The 17,116-nt window shown below is 36.9% G+C and overlaps 1 protein-coding gene across 4 annotated transcripts in view; it reads right to left on the bottom strand.

Annotated features, from left to right (window-relative positions):
- Window positions 1–17,116, bottom strand: part of apc (APC regulator of WNT signaling pathway) — a 48,226-nt gene that overhangs the window by 27,043 nt on the left and 4,067 nt on the right. Inside the window, exons 3-4 of one of the 4 annotated variants that reach the window (XM_039671389.2) lie at window positions 7,738–7,823; window positions 6,612–6,764 (exon numbers count right to left, since the gene is read on the bottom strand). In XM_039671389.2, the coding sequence (XP_039527323.2) occupies window positions 6,612–6,746 (135 nt within the window). In that variant the 5' untranslated portion in view covers window positions 6,747–6,764; window positions 7,738–7,823. Of the gene's footprint in view, window positions 1–6,611; window positions 6,765–7,737; window positions 7,824–11,301; window positions 11,318–11,608; window positions 11,713–17,116 lie in introns of those variants that run through there. The other 3 variants (XM_039671390.2, XM_089126506.1, XM_039671388.2) reach the window with 3 other exon arrangements.

Here is a 17,116-nt window from a genome sequence, read left to right as displayed (position 1 = left end):
TACAGAGTGCTGGACTAATGGCCAAAAAAATATATGCGCCTCTTGATGGAAATAAATGTTGTGATGCTATTTCCATCAAGAGGTGCATCCATTTTTGGTCAAGATCTTGTATTGACAATTCTGACAACCATCCTTTCACAATCTGAGCCTGATGCATCTTGACACTGTCATCCTGGAATATGGCCATGATGTGTCTCATACATGGTTGTTTAAGAAATGAAAAGCTACACTCCATCAATGTTGTAGAACTGTTGCCAAACATATAACACGATAGAAACATAATAAATCACTGCAATCATACACTCTTAAACATTTCCCTATTTTAATCCAAACATCAGCTATTTTTTTGCAAGGCAGTGTATAAACATGGCTATAAACTATAATTATTATTTTTACTAAATAAAAAATATAAAAAAATCTAATATTTAAAAAATAAATATTTTTTTACATTACATCTGTAAAATTACAATATATTCATATTAAAATACTTAATTTGATTATTTTCAAACGTAAAACCATCTTGTATCGCTCTCACATGCTGATTAATAAAAAGTGCTAAACTCAACTAAAATGCTGCTCTTGGGAGCACAGAGGGGAAGCCCAGACGCTGATACGTGCATGCTGTTTATTTTCTGCCCGCTGGTGTTTGTTTCAGCTGGCCGGAGGGGAAGGGAAATGACTGCAGGGTGAAGCGGAGCTGCATTCATGCGACGAACAAAGCCAGGAAGGGAGACTCTCTAAATTAAGCTGCAAGTCTCTCACAGGCTGGGAAACGGAAGGGGCCTCTGAACACTTCCATGCAAAATAGGAAAATGTTTATGATGCTGGGAAAAAAGTGGAGTGCATCGCACTTGTGAATAAAAATGAAAGTGTTTTTCCTTCTGTGACACCTCATGTTCTGTCACGGACAGCGGTTTAGTGTTGCATGTTTAGACGTAAAGATAAGAGGAACGCTTAACAAGAATCCTGTCAAAAACACTGCCTTTCTCGAAACATTTCACAAAAAAGACAGTGTGAAGTTTCATCGGCAGAGGGCAGCACATGAATGATATGAGGAACATACAATATACTGAAAATACTAATTTATATAAAATAGAATTGTTGATATATTTTTGATTATTATTTCTTTAATTATATGACTAATTGGATTTTACGTTTATATACATTTGTCAGATGTTTTTATCCAAAGCAACTTGCAATGCATTTAACTTTTTGATGAATGAATTCTTCGTCATTTACGACGGAAATTTACGGCAATTCGGGTTTCACTGTTATACGGTAAGGGGTGCCGTTATGCATCTTCTGAAACAGTGCAGAATCTTCGGATTAAAACAAAGGCGAAACAAGCTATAGAAGGGAGCATTGCTTACACACATGTACATATAATAACTAGGGTTGGGTATCGTTTGAATTTGAACGATTCTGATTCCGATTCCGATTACTTGTTTCGATTCCGGTTCCTAACGATTCTCAATTCCGATTCTTTTAAGAGGCAGGGTCAAAAAAGTTTAGCTAACCTTGCTAACCAACGGCCTTTCGGAAGGAAATACTCCTTCTGTCACAAATACTCCTTTTGTCACAAATTTTGCATTTTGCCGAGATTTCGTTATTTTTAGAAAAGTGAAGCCACACTTTGGATCGCCGACGTAAGATACTCATGTTCGACTCGCGCGGTTATGCCAACACTTCCGGTAGACGCTTCTTCGTTGGTGTTGTTCAGCGGTTTCTTCTTCCGCTCGGCGGACTGTGAATATCGAAACTAGGAATCGAAATTTTAACTTTTGAACGATTCCGGGAAAAACGAAAAGTTGGTCCCGGTTCCAATCGATACTCGATTCTCGATACCCAACCCTAATAATAACACAATCAAACATAAAAGAGCATATAAATCAAAACTGCCTAATGTTACTGAATGAAATGTCGATTGTCGACCCAGGACGAGCTACAGGACTGTGAAGCTATGTGGGTGTTGATGGACTCGATCTACTCCATCTATGTTGTCATGATCGTTCTGAATCTGGTCCAGACGTAGTTTTGACAAAAGCGATTTTCTCAGCTTTTTATTTTATTTTCCTTTTTATGAAACTTACCCACATTCAAGTGTTAATAAGAATGCATGAAGCTAGAATAAAACAGATTATTTTGTTTAAAAGCAGAGGCTCTTTTCTTTCTTTTGAAATATTGCATGTTCAGATATTCAACACAATATTCTGGGGGCCATGAAAGGCTTTATGAAAATGATCAAAAACGCTGGCGGTCAAGAATTAAGCTAGAATTGCTTTTTAGTTCAAGCATTCCCATGGGAATCGATACGCTCTGCAGTTTGAGCAAATATTCAAACTCATGTCTATTTGTATCCTTTAACGTGTGTGCGAAAATAGTTTCAGATATGAAGCTTACATAAAAAGAATATCTGTACAATACTTTTCATAACACAGTTTCAAAGCAGCTTTATATTTATCATTAAAGGGACATATTTGCATTACCCATTTGCATTAAGGTTTGTATCTTTAGAAACCCAGTCATATTTTTGAATGATCATGGTTTATTCACTTATTTTCCCCTGAGATGGGAGAAATAAGCATTTAAGTGTTTTACTTCCTGCTTATTGTGATGTAAAAATCGTTGTCTTACATACAAATGCGCCCCTTTGTTATTTTCTTTTCTTTTCTCGGTCAAGAGGGCACCAAATTCAAAAATTCTTTTACATTTCGACTACATGATCCACTTTCAATAAAGATTAATGTTGCAACGGGTGAAATGCTCCTTTAATAAATGGGAAAAAAACGTGCTATTCTTAAAATAGCATCACTCGTTGAAGATCTCTATGCACTGTGCAAAGGGCTGACTAATTGATAATGAAATCAGTTTTTGATTATCATCATTAGAGATTTGATCAATTAGCAGTTGCAGGCGGAGAAATAGCAGCAACTCGAAACTGGAAGGACTCGGCATAGATGCACTTCTTCTGGCCTCCGCAGAATCTGTCAGAGTTGAAACACACTAGACAAACCCAGTTGTTTAAACACTATGATTACGTATAGGGATGACATAACCACTGGCACCGGGGCGGCCAGAATGTGCCTAAAATCAGCTCATCCTAATGAAAGAGGTTAAGCCCAAAACCTCTTACATAAGCCAAACATCAACAGGGATATCACTTCCTGAGACACGACACAGGCAAATATGATTTCGCTCTTCTTCTTTATTTAGATGCAAACCGATGACAACTTCCTTGAGAAATAGGGACACCCAGAGTTTAGACAATCCCTCTGGCATTTGGAGTCGTGATGACAAGGACATCTGGAGAGCAGGGTCCTTTCTTGGACATTGAATTAATGCACTAAAAAAAGTTAACATGAAATTAAAATGGATCCTATTTACTTAACTCACTTTGAATGAATTAAAAAAGATGATCTCACCAAGTCCATGTAGAATGGTAAATGTTTACACAGTAGTTCACACAGGTTACTGAAACTATTGGCAAATAGCCTTCTTGATTTCATCCTGCTGCGCTACTATAGTCAGTTAACCATAATCTGTAAATAAAATGTAATAAAAGTATGCCAATAATATGACATTTTTAGTAATTAAAGCAATATCCAGTCTTGCCCCACATTTTCTCGTTGGAAATATGGCACATTAAAGGGGTGGTTCAGGATTTGAAGAACCACCCCTTTGGTTGTTCAGGAAGCACACCATAGCGCATGATACATTTGACTTCATGTGACCTCATAAACAGCAGAAAATGTCTAAAGTTTGCTTGGAAACTTTTGCTTAACTTGGAAATGAGGCCCGATGTTCAAAATTCTGAACCACCCAAGTAAAATTCACTTACTTTCATGCTGACTTTGAGTGTCTTGAAAGTGAACGAAAGAAACATGATGCCATTAAACACAGACACACACACAAACAAAAAACAATTCTGATCTGCTAACTTTTAAAATGGACACCTTTAATGCAGCTTTTCCCAATGAATTTCCCCGAACCAACCAAAAAAAGACCTCTCTTAACCCTTAAAGGGTTAGTTCACCCAAAAATGAAAATTAAGTCATTAATTACTCACCCCCATGCTGTACCAACCCCGTAAGACCTTCGTTCGTCTTCGGAACACAAATGAAGATATTTTTTATTAAATTTGAGAGCTGTATAACTACCACATTGGCTCCTAAGGGACTGCCTCTTGACGGCCCAGAAAGTCAATGAAGAAAATGTTTAAATATCCCAAGTGACTACCGTGGCTCAACTATATGTTTATCAAGCGACGCGAATACTTTTTGTGCGAAAAAACAAACAAAAATAACGAGTTTATTCGACTATTTCTTTTCTTCCTTGTAGGCCAGAACGAGAATTCCTTAGATTTCCACGACACATGCGCGAGATTTGCGATCTGCTTACACCAGCTTACACTACTTCAGATCGCAAATCTCGCGCATGCGTCGTGGAAATCTATAAGGAAGTCTCGTTCTGGCCTACAAGGAAGAAAAGAAATAGTCGAATAAACTCGTTATTTTTGTTTGTTTTTTCGCACAAAAAGTATTCGCGTCGCTTGATAAACATATAGTTGAGCCACGGTAGTCACTTGGGATATTTAAACATTTTCTTCATTGACTTTTTGGGCCGTCAAGAGGCAGTCCCTTAGGAGCCAATGTGGTAGTTATACAGCTCTCAAATTTAATCAAAAATATCTTCATTTGTGTTCCGAAGACGAACAAAGGTCTTACAGGGTTGGTACAGCATGGGGGTGAGTAATTAATGACTTAATTTTCATTTTTGGGTGAACTAACCCTTTAACCAACGTATGAACAGAAGTCCTGAGACAATCTGCTTCCGCTTCAAAGATTCTCCCTTAGCAACACCAATCTCACGTCTTCAGAGCAACATAAATTCCCTTCAAGAGACGTGTTAAACAGTACAAGGCGTGACGGAGACCCGTTTCCTAGCTGATATATCTGCACATATCTTTATCATGAACTCGTTTGAACCTTGTCTTTAAATTGTGCAGACAATCCGGGTGGACAGGCTCGCTTTAAAACTTCCACATTAGCCAACCTTTAATGTCTCACCACATTCATTTTGGGCCTAAAGTTCTTTCAAAAACCTTTTTCTTTCCCTTCCCGAGAGACTGCCAGGTCACATCCAATTTCTTAATGTCCACCTAACAGGCTGCCGCTTCCACTTCAAAAGCTCGACTCAAAGAAGTGCCTGAGAATACTGCCTTTGGTGTCAGAAGCTGCTAGAAGAAAGAGTACTTAGTGGGAAATCAGTGGCGGACGATGACATTTTAAGTCTTGAAAGTCTGCGACATTAAAAGCAAGCCCAACCATACAGCACTTGGATGACAAAATGAGTCGCTGAGGCGTTTAAGTACAAACCCTTTGAGGTTGAACTGAAATTGACAAAAAGGAAGGAGGAAAATGTACAGGGGTCTAGCTGTTCCTGTTCTAGTTTGCTAGGACTCTCTTTTCAGCTTTTAACAAACTGGCTACACAATTTTTCACTGCTAGTTATTGCATGACAATGAACGATTCTGAAATTATTTGTCATTCTCCAGAATAACTTGAACCAATACATTTTGCACAATAGATTACTGAGGGATGATGTATTTTTATAGGCTAAAACCAGATTGCAAATTAGCATTTAGCACAGCATTCTGAAGTCAATGGGTTTTTGGTTAAAAGCCTGAAATAAGGTCTGTGTGTGCTCGACACGAGTTCAAGATATTCTAAAGTTTTATTCTGTGTCGTTTTATTGGGGTTTTTTTAAGGCTTTACTTGCTAACAAGACACTAAATGGTTGGACTGCAGAGGTTGTTGAGGACATTAGCCTAAACTAATCGACTTACTAGTCGTCTTTTACAGTTTATAATTGCTATTCTAACTCAAACTTTCAGGGAAAACATATTTTTTGAAATAAAGAGCAAAAGAGCTGTCAGAAGGTGACACTGAAGTCATGCGACTGGTGTATTTTGTTTACAGCTTGCGTTTAGCTTTTTACTTCTGCTGATTGTATTTATGCTGTAAAATTCATGAAAGTTGTTCATTATAATGATGAACAAAATAAGGATTATAAACTTTTTATTGGTAATCCAAAAGCCAATGGAAAAGTCCATTGGGTTTTTGTCAAGGAGACCAGGGTGATGCTAATTTATGGGTTGGTCTACAACATGGTGATATAGCATAGATCACAATAATCCATTACTGATATTCTTTGTTTAAAATACAGTAATTAAGTAAAAAGCTGTTTTATTTAATGTATACAATTATATCCTTTGCTCGTTTGGATATTGGTAAAGCAGAAGTAAATGTAAACATTGTAGATCAGTAAAATATACAGACACGAATAAAAACAAATCAATGCAAATGTCAATACATCACTGCTCGTCTATAAACTTCACACATAATACTATACTTATAATTCATATATAAATAGGCACTTCTTCAGGCTCAGTTTTATAAAGCACTACTTTTTTGATTTGGTAAACTTAACACAAAAATACATCATCACTGCAGCGCTCTGAGTCAAGAAACATAAGTCAAGGGGATAAAAAGACCTGGTTTTGATGTCATGTTGTCAAGAACTGCTATATGATATAATAACAGACACTGTACCTTCATATTAGACGCCTCAGTCTCTAGTTTGGTGAGGTGGTTGGAGTTGTCCTCGAGCTCTTGTCTAAGGTTGGAGTTCTCCATCTTTAGTGCCTCCACTTGCTTCAGCAGCTGATCATAAGATGCTGCCGCCATCTTGGACTATCTCTTGACCTACAACATCCAAGAACGGACGAACAATCACATGTGGTGCTCCATTAATATGACTCATGCCAAAATTGATTGATCATTTTTGACTGAAATTGATTAAACCAATAAATTAGTGAAAAAAATAACTGATCAAAAGAAAATAAGCAACACATAACCGTAGAATCAGCATTTGCATGGTGATATAACAGAATATGGATCACAATAAAACAACATTGCTATTCTTTGTTTAAAATATAGGAATTCAAAAAGCTGTTTTATATGCATTGTGCAATTATTATAACCTTTTGCCCATTTGGATTTTGGTAAAGCAAAAGTAATTATAGCTTTAGTTTGCTGCATATTTGGCCTTTTTGCAGATGTGTGCTAAAAATGCTTTAAAAACATATACACATATATACACATATGAAGAGTTCAGATGCAAAAGCCTCTAAATGCCATTTGAAATTTTCTTCTAAAATGACCATTTTTATCAAGCTTGTATATTTAAGTTCAGTAATTTCACTTAAATGACAATTAATAGGTAATCTTCATTGCCATTTAAGTGAAATTACTGAACTTAAATATACAAGCTAGATAAAAATGATCATTTTAGAAGAAAATTTCAAATGGCACTTAGAGGCTTTTGCATCTGAACTCTTCATATATATATGCTGTATATATATAATGAAAATATATGTATTTCATAGCATTTTTTTCTGAGCAAGTCAGTGAATATCAAACATCACTGGACACTACAGCTATAATATTACATAAATCTTTTAATATCTAGTGAAAAGGGGAAAAAAAGCCCACATGCACATGAGGCTTAGTAAATGTATAAGTGTTGCCCAGAGGGCTTCCTCTTGTGTGAGGTCTGTAAAAGACCATCAGTGTCATGTGTCAATCATGAGTGAGCGTCATCCTCTGAACTCTGATGTTTGCCATGTAGTCAATGACCGTGTCATGACACACATAAAGAGAACTATAACACACGTGCCTCACGTGTGTATGTGGATGGCAGAGCCGATGCCTCTGGGCCATTTTTTACCCTTGCAGTGACTGAGCCCGGTCAAGCAAACAGTTCTGAAACACAAAGCGAAAGTTTCTATTTTTATCTCCGTCCTGAAGTGTAGGCCTGATCAACCATGTGGAAAAATCTATCACCACATCGCCACTAAATTACCACTGACATGCTAAAGAACAGCGGCAAACCCTGCTCAGACTTCTTGCTCTCTGGACTACTGATAAAACATAATAATGTGTGCAATCGTATCAAATAACCGAAAAACCTGTTTTATGGTAAATATGCTCACCTCTCCTCACCAACACACACGATTTGAGGAATCAAGCCACACTGCAGGATGATACACACATTGAACTTTAATAATTAGCATCAAATCACTAATAACTTATATGAGCAGTAAGGCTTTGTCCATTTGGCTTCAAAAACAGTTTCTTTCAAAAATACCCAGTTATATTCTCATTATTAGGAATATTGATGGCTTGTGGGGTAAAAAACATTAAAAAATACAGAAAGGACAAAAAAGAGAGCATAATGCATGCAAAAGAAAACATGTTATGAATGGGGAAAAAAGGCTCATTGAATTATTGAAATGCTGCACGATGATGATGCACACATTAAACTGTAATACGTCAAATTAGAGCCAGGCCGATAATATCGGCCGATATTAGGGATTTTCCAAACTATCGGTATCGGCAGTTATAATGGCCGATAAATGAATATTTCAAAAACAAAATAAAAAACGGACAAAACACGATCAACCATGTCATGAGTGTTGGAGTTCATGAGGGCACTCTACACCGTCCCTGTTGGCAACACTCGTTGAGTTGGTCACGATACATACATTAAATAACAATTAAAAGAACATCCCCATCAGTTCTCTTAACTCAAAAAAGCATGACAAAATTTGTGACTGACTATCATGTCCAGTTTTGCTGCTGTTAAATAAGCCGAGATGAAGCGGAATTAGCTAGTAATAGTTACGTTACGTTGTTTCAGTGTAGTTGACTGACTGTTCTTTTAACTTTTGACATTGTGACTGAAGTATTTCTTTAATAGCGTGTGACAGTTATAGCAATGAGACGCATCATCTCTCCTTGGCCTGTTATATTGAAAATGTATGTTTTACAATTTGCAGTATGACGTAATCCATTGCTAAATTATGGCTCATCATAGACTAGCAAACCACAAAGCTAGCTAATGCCACTATCATCAGTCTGTTCTGTTGTGAGAATAAAAGAAAAAAAGTTTCTTTTTACAATGCATTATCATATTATTTTAGTTAAAAATCATAAATAACTACAAATAACTAATGTTAGGGAAATCTGTTAAAGGGTTAGTTCACCCAAAAATGAAAATTAAGTCATTAATTACTCACCCCCATGCTGTACCAACCCCGTAAGACCTTCGTTCGTCTTCGGAACACAAATGAAGATATTTTTGATTAAATTTGAGAGCTGTATAACTACCACATTGGCTGCCTAAGGGACTGCCTCTTGACGGCCCAGAAAGTCAATGAAGAAAATGTTTAAATATCCCAAGTGACTACCGTGGCTCAACTATATGTTTATCAAGCGACGCGAATACTTTTTGTGCGAAAAAACAAACAAAAATAACGAGTTTATTCGACTATTTCTTTTCTTCCTTGTAGGCCAGAAACGAGATTTCCTTAGATTTCCACGACGCATGCGCGAGAATTGTGATCTGAAGTAGTGTAAAGCAGATCGCAATTCTCACGCATGCGTCGTGAAAATCTAAGGAAATCTCGTTTCTGGCCTACAAGGAAGAAAAGAAATAGTCGAATAAACTCGTTATTTTTGTTTGTTTTTTCGCACAAAAAGTATTCGCGTCGCTTGATAAACATATAGTTGAGCCACGGTAGTCACTTGGGATATTTAAACATTTTCTTCATTGACTTTCTGGGCCGTCAAGAGGCAGTCCCTTAGGAGCCAATGTGGTAGTTATACAGCTCTCAAATTTAATCAAAAATATCTTCATTTGTGTTCCGAAGACGAACGAAGGTCTTACGGGGTTGGTACAGCATGGGGGTGAGTAATTAATGACTTAATTTTCATTTATGGGTGAACTAACCCTTTAATGTTTTGTTGCGTGTTTCAGAAATAATTTTTTTTTTTTAAAAACATCGGCCGATATATCGGAATATCGGATTTTAAAACCAATAAATATTTGTATTGGTATCGGCCTTCAAAATCCTTTATCAGTCGGGCTCTACTTCAAATCACTGCCTTGTAAGCCATGCAACTACGTGCATTTGCCTTCAAAAACAGTTTCTGCCAAAATACCAAATTTCCCAGAGCAAAAAAAAAAAAAAAGTCAAACAAAACAAAAGCGGATTTCACAATGCACAATAAATTGAATTCCTTCCATTCCACTTTCACCATATTATGCTTCTTTGCCCTGGTTTTACATTAACCAACACAAACAGCCTACATTACAATCAGCCCGACAATGTGTCAGGGATCATTTGCAGCTGTGTCCAATCAATGTGACTGTGCTACGGATTCAGCCACTGTTTCCAGGGCATCCACGGCAAATATGAAGCAGGATATCAATAAAGCGAAGATACCCCTATTTGGCGTTTCCTTACAAATCAGATTTCTGATGTGAAGGTCATTAAAATACAGAATTTGTATATGTGAATCATTCTAAAGCATATCATCTTTGGTCAGCATAATTGAAATAATTACATCAAGATCTTGCTATTATAAAACAACATGAATAATAAACCAGCGTATGACTTAATGCCAACAGCACGTTACACACGCTTTGAGCTGTTATGTGTCCGATTGCCACAGAAATCTGCTGACACACATCTGATGACACACATTTAGTGAAAAATAAACACTTGCACTTTTAAAGGTAATAAAAGGCCAGTCAAGCTAAACAAATGTCTAGTATACAGTAATAAATTGTTCTTGCTGACCAATCCTAAGTGAAGCTTTACTATTTTGTACTTATTATAGAAGACAATTTCAAAAAATTATTTCAAAACCTGAAGCAAAGCTCTCTTGGCATGTAGACACAGCAAAATGGTCGACATCTATTCAGCAAAAAGGCTTGAGGTATCGAGACGGAATCAAAAGGAAACAGGGAGGAGTGGAAAGAAGAAAGACTCATTAATATTTCAGCACTTTCCTCAAATCTGTATCAACGCATCTGAATTCGTTTGCACCTTCATAAATAAATTTCACTAGTGCAACCGTGCATTTTTCAGCATTTATTCACCAGTGCATGCAATGCTTATGATGCATTAAGCAGTCACCTCTTCACCAGCAATGCAAGATCCACAATTCCCTGCAGACAACTGCAAGAGATGCCCTTCCCTCCACGCACAAAGACACAGCGACCATCATCTCACACGCACCATCATCTAACCTGCCGAACCAACCCGTGTTTATACTGAAAAGCTGACAACACATCCACCATTAAACGTCTGCTTTGTTCAGGCATCGCCAGCTGAATCAGAAAAGCCCTCTCTTGCAACAGCCCTCCATCTTGACAGGGGCAATTATCGCTTACATTTACTGTGGAATCCGTGTCCACAGCCGAGATCGCTAGAAATAATCAGCCGGATAGCACATCTGTCCCCGCACAGCACAAAAGAGGCTTTTAAAGCGTCCCGATGATAAAGCCAGAATCCCAATCATTGCACATCCCCCCACACCCTCTCAATAACCAGCCATCAAGACAAAAGGGTTTATCGGCACCGCCTTGCTACACCGCACAAACGCACCATTATTTCCTCCACACTGAATCGCTGGAATACAAGACCACACATCTGTGCGCAACTTGCATCAAGAGATTAGGGCGTTAAACGGAGACTTACCCCATTCTGCACCAGTGACAGCCTCCATCCCAGCAACCCATCAACTATGTCAGTTGCCGGAGAGCATCCAGCCAGCACATTGTCACATGGGCGAAGGCTCGGCCAATCAGAAGCCGGCCAGCCCAGGCCGGTGTTGGTGCAGTGGCTGATGGTGGCTGGCCAGATTTCTGCCCCACTGTACAGCTGCTTCCCTTGACTGGGTTTAAAAGCTCTCGTGGGGGGGAAGCGGTGAAGCCCCAGGCATACAAACTGGAGATGCAGAGATGGGTCCTAATGTCTGAAGGTCACATGACCTCGTTTATAATTAACGGATCAATATGGCAGCCTAGACCGGACCATGTAGAAGATGCATGTTCAATGCATTAAAGACAAAAAAAACTCTAACTGCATCTGAAAAAGCGCACAATTTTATGTACAAATAAAAGCCTGATTTAATTGGCATACTGCATACAGGCTGATAAAAAACTTGAAATGTAATTATGCATTTTATAATATATGCAATGAATTTGCGCTGGGCGGTTTGACCAAAAATTTGAATCACGACTTTTTTTCATGCATAATCGGGTGTAGTGTTGTCACGGTACCAAAATTTCAGTATTCGGTACCAATACCAGTTAAAATTCACGGTTCTCGGTACCAATTTCGGTACCAAAGCTTAGTTTAAATTTACATATATTTAAGTGTTTATCACGGTTACAAGTATGGAAACTGTACATTTGTATTATAAACACTTTAGAAAAAGATTAGATAAAATGACCTAAAATAAACAATAGTATACACTAACACATTTTTAAAGTTGTTTGTAAAGTTTTAATCCATTATTTATTTAATGCACAATGAATTAAGTGAACAAACATGAACAATCAGGTGTTTGTAATAAATAACATTTTCAAACATTAATTAATGTTGTAAAAATATATTGTTCACTCAATGTGTTGATAACTAAGTAATGTTGATGAATGGTATCTTTGTAGCATTACCATAAAACATGTTTTATTTGACTTGACTGTCCTTTTATTTAATCTAAAACTGCATTCATATTTAATTTTAAAAAGGCTTTTTAAACCTGCTGAGTTAAAGGCAAGAATACGCCTGGCACTGACATTAAATGACAATACTAATACCAGTAGCCTACTCTGGTGTCGGGTGGATACTACTGTGCTCATGTACTCGTAAAACTACCCCGAAAGCATTTTAGAGGCCGTTCACATGTCGCGCGTGTTTTTTAATTATATTTTTGCGCGTGCTTATTCTTTCCAAAGCGCTTGCTCTCACGCGGCGTCTGTCGTTGCTATGCAACGCCAACGAGTTTTTATTATGAGCGCGCTTGAATCGCGCCTATATTTGAAATTGCGAATTTGCATGTAATCGGCCTCCCAGGCAACGTGACATTAGCCTAATCCAAAATATTTCCATATGTGGCTCTTTCCTCCTTTCGTTTCAACAAGTGGATTCAGAGAGAGAGAGAGACATATCAGCGTTATAAAGAGGACGCAACTGTGCACGTTTCAGACATCGCGTCTAGAACAGAACTGGATTAACCTGGTACTCGGTACCTAGAAAAGCTGGTACCGTAACATTTTTTTTTTTTAGTACCGACTTGGTACCGAAGTACCGAGTTTTTTGACAACACTAATCGGGTGTTCAAGCATTTAATAAAATTGTTATTTCTTAACATTCTAATAACATTCTTATAACAAGGAAATAACGTTAAAATACAGCATTTATATATCGGGAGAATTGAACGTTTGAATGATGTTCTTATAGCCAAGCAAGAATGTAAAAGCGATTTGAAATTACATTTTGGTATGTTTTAGCTTGCCTCAAGGGAATCCAAGATGTCTTTGTTTTTGCAGTATTTTCAATTTTGATATTTTTAGGTCAAACCGTTCTTGTCTGTCAGTCATATAATGCAGGTCTATGGTCACCACCTCAAAGAGCATGCACAAGGAAGTCCAAATAAAACATGATTTAAAGACTCGTAAATGTAACATTGATGACACGAAACGAGCGGTTTGTGTGACAAAACGAACAGTATTTATATCGTTTTTACTAGGTTTGCTACGGTAGTCTGTTACACGGTGTTCAGTCGCAACACCGGTTTCATGACTTGACCACCGCGGCAAAAATAGAGGACACTGACAACGCGTTGAAAGACAGGACCGAGCAGGTAATATTTAATATGAAACACAGTCTCAACTTTCAAATTCGACAATATTCGACAAATTAGACAATAAATAGGCCGACCGTTTTGTGGCTCTTTAATGTGTCGTGACAGATTGCCTGATAAAGCCAAGTTCCACCGACGTTAATCTACTAACTCTCCTGACTGCTTTGTTGGACAAAAATGGTGGATTTTGATTGGTCAGATCACATGTCTGTCAATCAAACTCCAAGCGAAGGATGAATTGACGCTAATTTAAAAGTGAAAGTTAGTTTTGTTTTCAAACTATCGCATATTCAAGGCACAATAACGAAAAAAAAATCAACATTGTCTGTTGATATATCGAAATCGTCTTCCATTGCAATTTCCTGTAAATATGTTTAGATCTTCATGGTGAAGGATAACACTTCTGAAATCTGTGTGTAAAGAATGAGTGACGTACACGCGCGAGAGATCCCTTCCGGCTTGTGCCGGCGCGCTTGCGCAGATAGAAGCACCCTTGCCCTCAGAGTACTCGGACGTGGCTGTGATGCGGTAAAAACGATATAAATACTGTTCGTTTTCTCACACAAACTGCTTGTTTCGTGTCTTAGGCCATCAATGTGTACTTACATTTAAGAGTCATTAAATCATTTGGACTTCTCTGTGCATGCTCTTTGAGGTGGTGACCATAGACCTCCATTATATGACTGACAGAGAAGAACGATTTGACCTAAAAATATCAAAATCGAAAATACTGCGAAAACAAAGACACACTAAATCTTGGAAGCCCTTGAGGTAAGCTAAAACATACCAAAAATTAATTTCAAACTGAACTATCCCTTTAATAGAACGTTTTTATAACGGGAGAACTCAACATTCTTATAACGTTTTGAATAACGTTCCTATAACCAAGAAATTATGTTATAAAACGTCTAGAAATTGGATGTCTTGAATGTTCCTAGAACATTCAGAAATAACGTTTTCATAACTTAATGGGAACGTTATGAAAACATTATATCCTAATATTGTTATCTGGGGAAGAGGAGAAATTTGCGATTGCATTGAACACGATTTATGTGCAGGATTCTCTGAACAAGCCCAGAGAAAATAGACCTATTCTTACAAGAGCAGCGTGTATCTAGAGCACGCGCGGCACATTATATTCCGAGAGATTCACGCTCGTGCATTACATTAATGTACTTTCACGCTACAATAGTGCGCTCTCGACATTTAACAGGAAAATAAATCCATCTTCCCTGTTTAAAATTCATATCATAACAAAAATATACAGCGGTTTTCGGTATGAACCAGTATTCAGCGGCACCCAGGACTAAAATGAATAATTCTATAATTGTATTAAATTAATTTGACAAGTTAGTTACACATTCAGTTTTATAAATATGACATTTAATATTTGAATTATATGTAATCAACATTTATTCATTACTTTTATCCAAACCGACTGCACAATACAAGCACTTCTTCCAATTACATTTTCCAAGCAAAATGCAGAAGTAAACAGTATATCCACAAATATAATTAAATTTATGTACAAAAAAGCCTAATGTAAGACTCTATCTGACAATACATTGACTCACAATAGATGTTTTTATCCAAACCAGCTCTCAAATAGCCAACTAGTGACTCAAATAATTCCGAAATGTTCTATGCAGCATGCACAAGTATGTAATATATTTCCATCACAAAATACACAACGACCAGTTGCTCGCACAATAATGGACCTTATTCATGAAACACGAGCAGAACGAATCTGTGTAAACTGCTCATCAATCCATTTGGCACAAATGGCGTACAAATGGTTTTACGTATGATTTATACAGTAATTCGTTCTGCTCATGTTTCATGAAAAAAGGGCGATAGACACTATTTTTCCTTCCACAGATATTTTGAAGCCAAAACACAATGTATACATAACATTTGCTCCAAAATGTGAAGGGAATAAAAGGTTTTGTATATGGCTAATGGCCAGAAAACGGTCTGCCGCGTGAACATTAAGTGAAACAAAAACCCAACTGTTTTCAAACTAAACTAGCCACATACATCATTCAAATTCAGTGCATCAATCTCGGTCTTAAACAACACATTACCTTGGTTCATAATCTGTAGCATTTCGTTACACTGGTGTTATTGTCCATCATTGTGCGTTTGCTGCAACTTTACAACTTTATCATTGCAATTACAATCTCAAGAGTTTTTGAATAAGCCTTTGTGAATAATAAATCATGCTCTATAAATGGCTGTGATTTGCTTTCTCAAACTGAGGCGGTGAACAGATAACACGGACACTTCCATGGCTTTCTTTATACACGCTGGAAGTGGGCTTTTTTTCATGTAAATGAGCTTTCGGTCTTTGAGAGCTGAAAAATGGACGTTGGCAGAGACTCTTGTTGGTCAGCCCTCTCTTGTGGTGCGATTTAATGGGAAACTGTCCACACTTTTTCTTCCTGGTGTGGGAAAACATTTCAAACAGAAGGGGAAAGGCTAATGTTTTGTGCCGTTTAAAACAAAAACTTCAATCTGATTTCTTTCCTTATCTAGGGTATGTTCATTTAGTGCCTCAAAGTCACTATGTAGGATATATAAATGCATTTACACAAATATTTCACTACATACTCTTTTTTTTTATTATCAATTTGATAGGTCTTTAACCAAAATCCATCACTTTTCTAGAAAAATAACATTTTAAGCTGAAAGAGAAACTCACTAAGTGTAACTTGAATGCAACTTATTGTAAGTGTGCATTAAATGCAACAAAATATTGTAAAACACACCAAACAGGCCAAATCTGTGACTCACTTCATGTTAATCACTTAACTAGAAACTAGACTAAATATTATAAATTATAACTGTAAAAAAACACTGTAAAAAATATTTTCATGATTTGTAATCACATTTTTTTCTTTTGTCAAATCAACTTAAATAATTTATATAGTTCAGATAACATAATATTTTGAGTTTATGGTGATTAATAGGGCTGGGTATTGAGACAAATTTCACAATTCGATTCGATTTCGATTCACAAGCTTGCAATTCGATTCGATTTCGATTACGATTCGATTCAATATCGATTATTTTGAATATCAGTTACAATAAATGGCAAATTTTCAAGGGAATCATGCTGTAAACTATGGGAGTCTAGTTGTAGCCTATAGACTTCATTAGGCTAATATAAAGGTAATAATGTTTTGTAGCTATACAAACACTTAAATTACACTTTCATTTATATTTATAATAAGAAGATTATATGAAATATAAACATTTAAATGGTGGCTGTCATAAAAACCAGATTTATTCAAATATGCATTAAATATTGAAGAACATTAAGATTATAATGCAAATGT

Source organism: Pimephales promelas, chromosome 23 (assembly GCF_988280905.1).
Source record: "Pimephales promelas chromosome 23, fPimPro1.hap1.1, whole genome shotgun sequence".
NCBI lineage: Eukaryota > Metazoa > Chordata > Actinopteri > Cypriniformes > Leuciscidae > Pimephales > Pimephales promelas.
This window is presented reverse-complemented; position numbering and strand designations above follow the sequence as displayed.